At 44.0% G+C, this 10,681-nt stretch overlaps 1 protein-coding gene across 1 annotated transcript in view; it reads right to left on the minus strand.

The window, feature by feature from the left end:
• NOLC1 (nucleolar and coiled-body phosphoprotein 1) overlaps positions 1 to 10,681 on the minus strand; it is a 54,312-nt gene that overhangs the window by 16,918 nt on the left and 26,713 nt on the right. Inside the window, exons 9-11 of the mRNA XM_082268083.1 lie at positions 9,688 to 9,922; positions 8,968 to 9,122; positions 348 to 467 (exon numbers count right to left, since the gene is read on the minus strand). Coding sequence (XP_082124209.1) covers positions 348 to 467; positions 8,968 to 9,122; positions 9,688 to 9,922 — 510 coding nt within the window. The remainder of the gene's footprint in view (positions 1 to 347; positions 468 to 8,967; positions 9,123 to 9,687; positions 9,923 to 10,681) is intronic.

Below are 10,681 nucleotides of genomic sequence, written 5' to 3' on the forward strand. Positions count from 1 at the left end.
ACATCCTCCTACAGTCTCAATAACACCACTTACACCTCTGCTGCTTCAGTTCTTACTGACTTATTGGTTCTCCTTTCTCCTCCATGGCTGAAGCACTATCACCCAGCCTGCCCATAACAGCTGCATCCAAGGACAGTAACATGTTATGGATCAAATACCAATCATGGTTAAACATTACAGAGCCCAGACTGGTGCTCTTAAAAAAAAACAAAAAACTAACCACTGTGGTGTTAGGGGCTCATACTTGGAGAGCCAAATACAATTCTAACAATGATCACTCCTTTGCTCAGGATAGACTAGAATAAAATGATTCTGTCATTCTTAATTTAATACCAACATACCAGAACTGTCAGAACTGCTGTCCTTTTTGGTAGTGGGGGCTGCTTTCGCAGCAGGCTTTGAAGGTGGTGTTTTCACTGCTGGTTTAGCTGGTGTCTTTTTCTTCTCCTCTTCATCATCACTGGAGTCTGCATGGAGAATAATGGGAAATTTTGACTTACAGTAAAATCCATTTCTCTGGTGTTTATTGATTGACACAGCTCCTGATCTCCTTTACCCATTGGGATGTCCCAAAGCAGTGTTAAACATGAGGGGTGGGAACAGTGAAAAATAAATTCCCAAGGCTTACTATAGCCAACCAGGTAAACAAGAGCTCATCAAAACTGAAGCTCACCTGAAAAAACAACAATACACCCTCAAAAGAGGACCAGGTGCTCAATAGCAGCCTGCAAAATCTTGCAGCCAAAAGAAGCATCCGCAGATGCCAACACATCCACTTTAAAGGACTTTGTGAAAGTGTGCACCGACGACCAGGTGGCCGCATTGCAAACCTGCGTCACCAGGAGGCACTAAGCGCCCGTGTAGAGTGCTCCTTGACAGAGAAAGGAGGAACCTGACCGCTAACGTAATAGGCCGGGATCACTGTCGGTCTGATCCATATAGAAATGGTCGCAGAGGAAGCAGACAACCCTTTCTGAGGTCCACCCGTGAGCACAAGTAGTGTGTCAGACTTCTTAACCCTCCTCTTGTGTTAGGGTCAAAACTGACCCGTTTTCAGGTTTTGAATGTCTGCAAGTATCACATAAATTTGTTTATTGCATCAAGATTTTTTTTACTTTGTCAGGAACCTCTATTTAAACAAACAATGTAATAGAAAAATCATCCCTTTCACTAAATTATAAAATACTGTGGTGAAAATTAAGACGTTCATGGTGTTAGGGTCAATTCTGACCCAGTTCTAATATAGGATTTTAGGACACTAATAAGTGCCAAAACTGAAATCATAAACACTCTCTCTGCTTAGTAACAGTGACAGCCAATCCCCTCTCAACCCTGTGAGCTGTAGTTAGGGAGGGGCCTATCTCTTTTCCTGCTTGTCTGCTTCTCTAAATAAAAGTGAAGAAACATAGGACAAATTCATTTCAGAGTTGCTGACTTTATTTTACCATTTTTTAAATTTGACAATGAGAGGTATGCTATCAAAAGAAAGGTCTAGGGGTCACACCAAAAATATTAAAACCAATCTTTTCAAGGATAAAGAAGCCTAACAAGGTAACCAAGAGGTAAGAAACAAATTTGATGATAAATAATTATTCAGAGGGTATTTTATGGCTGATTTAAAACACGGGTCAAAACTGACCCTAACATCATGGATAGTAACGGAATTCTAACATAAGAGGAGGGTTAAAAGACTCCGTAGCTGCCAGGTACACCCTAATTGCCTGGACCACATCCAAGGCATGCAAGGCAATTTCCTTCGGATGTTTTGGCCTGGAACAAAGGGAAGGCAACAATGTCTTCAATCAAATGAAAATCAGACACAACCTTTGGAATGAATGGACAAGGACGAAGAACCACTTTATCTCTGAAACCCCAAGGTGAACGTCAGGATAACGCCGCCAATTCAGACACCCTGCACACAGAGGTGATAGCAGAGGCCACCTTCTGGGACAGCGAAAGCAGGGGAATCTCCCAAAGATTCACAAAAGGAGGCTTCTGAAAAGTACACACCAGGGAGTATGTGGCCAAGGGCCATTGAAAGAAAACCGCTAAGGCCGACACCTGACCCTTGATAGTACCCAAGGCCAATTTCTGATCAACCCACCATTGAAGGAAGGTCAAGATCCGAACCACCGAGAAAGAGCGAGGATGAAACCCAAGTGACTCACACCACACAATGTACGACCTCCATGTACGATGATAGAGCTTCCTAAAAATAGATTTCCTAGCTTTTAGGAGCGCTGGAATCACTGACTCAGACAAACCTCTCTATCCATTACCACCTGGCGTTTAACAGCCAAGCGGTCAAAGCCAGCGTCTGTAAGGCAGGATGGAAGATTGGTCCTTGGAACAGTAGATCCTCCCTAAGAGGAAGCTTCCAAGGAACGTCGGCGACCAGCCGCACTAGATCGGTGTACCAAGCCCAGTGAGGCCAGTGCGGAGCCACTAAGACAAGCATCCCTTCTGCCTTGATCCTGTGCAGAAGGGCAGAAGATTGAGAGGGAAGGTGTAAATCAGAGGATACTGACCCCACCGGGCCACCAGCGGCATCGGCCAGAGGATCCCGTGAACGAGCCACAAACCTCTGCACCTTTCTGTTGAGCCGAGACGCCAACAGATTCACCTCGGGGATGCCCCACAGGAGACAACTGATGAAACCCCTCCAGATGAAGGGACCACTCTCCTTGGTCAAACGCCTGCCGACAGAGGTAATCCGCCTGCCAGTTTTCCACCCCGGGAATGTGAACAGCGGAGAAGGCTGGAACGAACCATTCTGCCAACCTTAAAATGCTGGCTACTTCAAGAGCCGCCAGGACACTTCTTGTGCCCCCCTGGTGATTGACATAAGCCACAGCTGTGGCATTGTCCGATTGAATGCGCACTGGACATGCCCCGAGGACGATCCGTCCAATGGTCCAGGCAGTCTGATTGGAAGAGTCCAGACTACCGTTTAATGTCTTGGAACTCTGAAAAGTGTCCAGGGCCCCTGAGCAGAATTTTTGCCAAGGACGCCTCCCCACCCGGACAAGCTACAAGCTGGCATCCATAGTGACCACTATCCAATAAAAAGGGGAGGAATGATATGCCTAGCCGAAACATGACCGAAGCCACCATATCAGGGACTCCTTTGTTCCCGGCTCAGCCGGATCTGATTGGCTAGAGACTGGGGAGTCTTGTACCATTTGGCCTAGAAACTCCCTTTGCAGGGACTTCGTATGGAACTGTGCAAACTGAACCGCCTCGAAGGTAGACACCATCAGGCCCAGCACCCGCATGCAAGTCCAGAGGGATCACCATCTGCTGGACAGCAGGAGATGGATTTGCTGCCTGAAATTTCTGGAGTTTGTCCAGAGGAAGGAGCACTCTGGCTAAGGCCGAGTACAGAGTCAGACCCAGATAGTCCAGCCTTGTGGACGGAACCAGAGCAGACTTCTGAAAATTAAGAATCCAGCCGAACTCCCTCAGAGTTCGTATGGCGATCCCCAGGCTTTCCATCAGAGCAGTAGGGAGACTCCACTCGCAGAACGTTGTCGTCCAAGTAGCCCAGTACAGCGACCCCCATTGGCATAACAACGCTAGCACCAGGGCTAACACTTTTGTGAAGACCCGAGGAGCAGAGGCGAGACCAAAGGGTAACGCCACAAACTGATAATGCTCCTCTCCAACGGCAAAGCGGAGGAATTGCTGGTAACTGGCACATATTGGAATGTAAAAGGTAAGCATCCTTGATGTCGATAGGCAAAAAAATCCCCCTGATGCAGGGATGCCACCACCGTGTGAATTGACTCCAACCTGAACTTCTGCACCAGCACAAAGCAGTTCAGCCCCTTGAACACCTTGCCTTCCTTCCTGGGAACTGTAAACAGGTTTGAGTAAAAAAAATAAATAAATAATAAAAAAAAAAAAACCTTAAAACATTTTAAAGTCAGAAGCGGGACAATCACCACTTGAAGTAAAAGGTCTTTTAACGCTCCCAACAGATCCTGTAAGCGGTCCAGGGACAGGAGCAAATTGGAAGGAAAAGAACCTTGTCAGGGGGACAAGAGCAAAACTCATTTTGTAGCTGGATCAAATTACTTCAGGGACCCACAGCTACTCGCCATACCAGGAACCAGGCAGGCACTGCTCCAACAGGAGGGCTGTTGGCCAAGAGGAACGCTGCAACTCGAGCCGGGACCCGGTTGTGTGTGACGTCATGAGGCGTTCAACTCGCAGGCCAGCCCCTGTCCGGTAGGGCTATGTCGCCCCCAACCTAGCGTGCGCTCGCTGGCTAGACTGGGGTGACCACTGGATCTAGATTATCCAGCCGGTCACCCAGTCCGGCAGTTGACTGTAGATCTCACAGGAAAAAACCAGGAACAAAAATAAAATTGCCAAAACCAGAGATCCCAGCAAGGAACTAGGTCCCTACTCCTGACTAGGCAGTAAATAAAACAGAGTACCTAGAGCAGAGAAAAGGGAGTATACCCCCTGGGACTGCCTATAGGCGTAGCCAGACATTTTTTTCTACCTATTGTCTCACTTCTGTAAGGGGCACTATAACCCAATGGTTAAGAAGATCAGGAGCTGTGTCCGTCAATGAACAAAAAAAACATATACATACACACACACACACACACACATATATATCCCCATCACAGTACATTAATGCTACATTCACATCTGCGTGTTCTGAGAAAGTGAGCAGAAATGCAGAATACTGCACATCATGCTTGGGTAGCTATAAACAATTAAACACACAAAGAAAAAAAAAACGTGTGCCCACAGCATGACACATGCTAAAAACATACAAACTAGAAAAAGCTCCATGAGCTACTTTGTCACACACAGGGCAAATGAGTGTCACAGGACAATATGCATGTTTCAAAAAAGCTAGGTATGAATGGGTATGACTAGTTGTCAGAATTACCACTAGACCTGATCAGGCAAACCCTGTAAGAAATATTCCACCCAAGTAAAGGACATACCTATAATATGAAGTATAGATTATGAGGAAAACATACAATAAAATAAGCAAGGGATTATCCCCCTCCACCCCATTTTTGAGCAAGGGAGGGTTATAACCCATAAAATCTACACACACTATCTCACAAAATTGAGTACACCCCTCACATATATGTAAATACAGTATATCCTTTCATGTGACAACACTGAAAAAATAACACTTTGCTACAATTTAAAGCAGTGAGTGTACAGCTTGTATAACAGTAAATTTGCTGTCCCCTCAAAATAACGCAACACAGTCATTAATGTCTAAACTGCTGGCAACAAAACAGAGTACACCCCTAAGTGGAAATGTCCAAATTGGGCCCAAAGTGTCACTATTTTGTGTGGCCATCACCATCTTCCAGCACTGCCTAAGCCCCCGTTCACATGGGGGCGACGCTACTTCGCACCGCGACCTCCGTGGTCGCGGTGCGAGCAGCGCGCCGCTACGGACTTCATAACATTGAAGTCTATGGCGGTCGCCTCCGGGTCGCCCCAAAGAAGCTCCGGACCCTTTTCTAGGTCGTAGCGACTTGTGTCGCTCCTATTAGAATGGGTCCGCAGCTTCCCTATGGGAGGCGACCTGTGAGGCGACCAGGTCGCCTCACAGGTCGCCCTAGTGTGAACAGACACTTAACCTCTTGGGCATGGAGTTCACCAGAGCTTCACAGGTTGCCACTGGAGTCCTCTTCCACTCCTCTATGACGCCATCACGGAGCTGGTAGATGTTAGAGACCTTGCCTTCCTTCACCTTCCGTTTGAGGATGCCCCACAGATGCTCAATAGGGTTTAGGTCTGGAGACATGCTTGGTCAATCCATCACCGTAATACCCGCAGCTTCTTTAGCAAGGCAGTGGTCGTCTTGGAAGTGTTTGGGGTCATTATGTTGGAATACTGCCCTGCGGCCCAGTGTACGAAGGGAAGGGATCATGCTCTGCTTCAGTTTGTTACAGTACATGTTGGCTTTCATGGTTCCCTCAATGAACTATAGCTCTCCAGGGGCGGCAGCACTCATGCAGCCCCAGACCATGACACTCCCACCACCATGCTTTACTGTAGGCAAGACGAACTTGTCTTTGTACTCCTCACCTGGTTGCCACCACGCATGCTTGACACCATCTTAACCAAATAAGTTTATCTTGGTCTCAGACCACAGGACATGGTTCCAGCAATTCATATTCTAAAGCCTAGTACACACGCAACGATTATCGGCCGGCCGATCCGATCGTCCGTCTTTTGTCCAGAGTGGTGTTTTGTTGGTTGGAATGTGCCTAGACTGCACACGAATTTTCTCGCCCGACAAAATTCTACTTCAGAAGTGATGTCATGTGTTGGTTTGCTTTGTGTTCTTCTCTGAGCATGCCCAGTCTTGCTCATTAGATTTTTCCCTGTCTAAATCTGTAATGACTGCACGAAAATCGTCCGTGTTTTGACGGCGGACAAAAATTTTATAGCCTGCAAACCAGATTTTTTTTCGGCCGAAAAGTCGGGAGTCGGTTGTTGGAAGCATCATACTAACAAGCCGAAAATCGGCAGATCGGTCGGACGAAAACTCCCTGCCGATTTTCGACGCGTGTGTACGAGGCTTTAGTCTGCTTGTCTTCAGCAAACTTTTTGCAGACTTGTGTGCATCTTTAAGTCTTCCTCCTGGGATGACAGCCATGCAGACCAATTTGGTGCAGTGTGCGGCGTATGGTCTGAGCACTGACAGGCTGACCCCCCCACCCCTTCAACCTCTACAGCAATGCTGGCAGCGCTCGTATACCTCTGGATATGACACGAGTACATGCACTCGACTTCTTTGGTCGACCATGGCGAGGCCTGTTCTAAGTGGAACCTGTCCTGTTAAACCGCTGTATGGTCTTGGCCATCGTGCTGCAGCTCAGTTTCAGGGTCTTGGCAATTTTCTTATAGCCTAGGCCAGTGATGGCGAACCTTGGCACCCCAGATGTTTTGGAACTACATTTCCCATGATGCTCATGCACTCTGCAGTACCAAAACATCTGGGGTGCCAAGGTTCACCATCACTGGCCTAGACCATCTTTATGTAGAGCAACAATTTTTTTTAGATCCTCAGGAGTTCTTTGCCATTAGGTGCCATGTTGAACTTCCAGGGACCAGTATGAGAGTGAGAGCGTTACCAAATTTAACACACCTGCTCCCCATTCACACCTGAGACCTTGTAACACTAACAAGTCACATGACACCGGGGAGGGAAAATGGCTAATTAGGGCAAATATGGACATTTTCACTTTGGGGTGTACTCACTTTTGTTGCCAGAGGTTTAGACATTAATGGCTGTGTGTTGAGTTATTTTGCGGGGACACCAAATTTACACTGTTATACAAGCTGTACACTCACTACTTTAGATTGTAGCAAAGTGTCATTTTATAGTGTTGTCACATGAAAAGATAATAAAATATTTACAAAAATGTGAGGGGTATACTCACTTTTGTGATATACTGTATATACTCACTTTTATTTTTAGCAGAGGCCCTTGGGAATAAAATGGCGATTGTTGTAATTTATTATCGCACGTTTTTTTGCTCAGTGGTTTTTCAAAAGCAATTTATTTGGAAAATAATGAATGAAAAAATAATAATAATAATAATAATAATAAATATATATATATATATATATATATATATATATATATATATATATATATATATATATATATATATATATATATATATATATATATATATATATATCCCAATTTTTTTGAAGAATATAAAAGAAAGTTTCGCCGGATACCCAACACGTCACGCTTTGAAATTACATGCGCTCGTGGAATGGCGACAAACTACGGTACTTAAAAATTTCTATAGGCAAAGCTTTAAATGCATTTACAGGTTGCCCATTCAGAGTTAGAGGTGGTCTAGCCCTTTAATTATTGCTCTTCCTAACATATGTGGCGATACCTCACGTGTGGTGCGAATCTTCCCGATTCCAGCCTCCTGGGAGTTATGACAAACAGCTCCCAGGATGCAATGCAAAGGCAGAAGTGGTGTCAGTGGCCGTGGCCACAGAGGGGGGAGGAGGAAGTACAATCAAAAAGGCTCTGAAAATAAAGGCAAGGGACCCCCCGAAAAAAAATTTAAAATGCCCAATTGTTGATCAGCATAGCGAGCACTCCAGGAATCACTAAAGTTGCAAAATAGGCCGCAACTCCACTTTAAGCACGTGCCATCCTGAGGCTTTTCTTGACTTGAAATAGCTAAAACTAGCTCATGGCTGTAGTGCTGTGCTTGGTATAATTTTTACCATGTTTTTTTCCATCAGCTGTTCACTGAAAGTGATCTGGGAAGCTCTACCGCTGCCTGATCCACCTTTATGGTAGTAAGAAGACCTGCAGTTGTCACTGGGCTTTCTCCTAAGGACTGTCGAAACTGGTAATGAGAGCCATAATTTTAGGACCACAATTCATGGTTAACTCAAATGATAACTAGTAAAAGGCATTTGAAGAGTCACCTATGAAATATTTTTGATAAGATACCTTTTCTCCATTTTTCAGGCATGTGCAATTTTGAGACTTCGCATGGTTGGCATCTCTTTACTAGACGCAAACATGGGGTTTTTTTTTTTGCTTGTAAAATAAAAGTAAAATAAATGGTGTACACTAAAAAAGACAAACTGTACACTAAAATTCATTTTAGTGTATTTTTTCCTAAAAATATGTGCTTGATAAATATCAGTTGTGCAACAAACAAAATTGCAACTGCTACCATTTTACTCTAAAAGAGCCTTCACTTTCAGAAAATATAGAATTGTTTGGAGGTTTAAAATAATTTTCTAGATAAAAAGCCCAATTTTGAAAGGTTTGAAAAATGAAGTTATCCCAGAAATGAAGTGGCTAATGAACACTATGGACTGGTAAAACTTGAGCTAAAAAGGGCCCAAGTAGACCTGTTATCTTAAACCTTTAATTCCTCCGTCCCCCTACAGGAAAAAAATAAAAAATAAATACATTTCTTTTACCAGAACTGTCAGAACTACTGGCATCCTTTTTGGCAGCAGCAGCTTTGGCCGATGCTGGTTTGGAAGTTTTGGATGGTGTCTCTTTGGCAGCAGGTTTTGCTGGCGGCGTTTTTGCAGTGGGCTTAGCTGGGGCCTTTTTTACCTCTTCATCATCACTTGAGTCTTAGTTAAAAGAAAAAAAAAAAAAAAATGTTGTTATTTCTTTACATTCGTAGCTTTAAAAGTTTAAGGTGTGTAGATCCTGAAGTTCAATGCCAAACTTTTTGCACATACACATAAGAGGATCTGTACACAGCAGCACTATGATCCATACCTGGTAAAAATCCAGCACATAATACACTATCTGTACACCCAAGATGTATAGTGTCTTCTAGTGACCTTTTTAACAAGCACTGCTCAAGAAAAAAGGTTCACAATACTAGGTTTTTAAGGGAGAGCTGCCAGCACTTATTCTGAAGCACTACAATACAAGACTTTATTTTGTCACAGCAGTAGGGTCCCAGCATCGATTACAAGTCCTCATTAGCTCAGAACAGGCAAGCAGTTTGACATGATCTATGGTTTTACAGCTAAATTTATGAGAATTGTTGTGAATGACAAAATGGTTTCTACAGCGTTTTGTACTTCTTGGTAATCAGTGTTCAGTTTCTTTGTAACATCAGCACATTTGTTTAACAATGTGATAAGATACTTTGAATCTGATGCCACACATGTACCCACTCACCAGAGCTGTCAGAGGAGCTGGAATCCTTTTTTGCTTGCACAGATTTTGCAGCACCCTTCGCAGGTTCAGTTTTTTTAGCTGTAGCAGTCTTTCCAGTTGGTGTTTTTACTCCTGGTTTAGCTGCCTTCTCATCTTCATCATCACTCGAGTCTGAATCACTGGACTCTGCTTTGGCTTTATTTGCCACAGGTTTGGTTGAGGGTGCAGGAGCCTTTCCTGGAGTGACCTTGACTAAAAATAGAAAAAAAAAAAAAAAAAAAAAGATACACCAGGAAGGAACAATTATAGGCAACACACACACCCTGCCACCTGTAGGCAGCAGTGTTAACTTTGTCATTGAAAACGTTTGTCAGCGGCATTTTTACAGTGACAAACACGAAACGAAAAGTACAACACATTTTCTTCCACTGATGAAAATCAAATTCATTTTGGTTAGCGAATGAAAAATGTGAGGCAAGGACGTTTACTAATGTATGGTTTTCACTGAGCTCCGCCTGCTTTCGCTCCCAGCGAGCGAGTTGGAGACAGCGTCCAGCATTACAGGCCTCCCCAGACAAGCGTCCAGCATTACAGGCCTCCCCAGACAAGCAGCCAGCATTACAGGCCTCCCCAGACAAGCTTTCAGAGCACTGCAGCATTTCAGGCCTCCTCGGATCATCCAGAATGGCTAAATCTGTATCTGAGTTTGTTCAAACCTTAATACCATAAATAACATTCGATTCTTTTACTCCAGGAGTATAAAAGGAGTTTGAAAATTCTATAGAAATGCTTAAATAATGCATTACTATTAACCTAAAGACATTAAATTTTAGTTGACAAATTATTATTTTAATTAGACTAAAATGTACTGGAGATTTGCAGATTGCAGATGACTATAATGGGACTAAAACTAAAATGGCATTTTAGTCAAAAGACTAAAACTAAATCAAAATTCAATGCCAAAATTAGGCAGCAAGTCTTGCCAGCCAAGCAAAACATTTGTTATTCATT

The sequence above is a fragment of the Pelophylax lessonae genome, assembly GCF_965119305.1.
Source record: "Pelophylax lessonae genome assembly, chromosome: 9".
Lineage (NCBI taxonomy): Eukaryota > Metazoa > Chordata > Amphibia > Anura > Ranidae > Pelophylax > Pelophylax lessonae.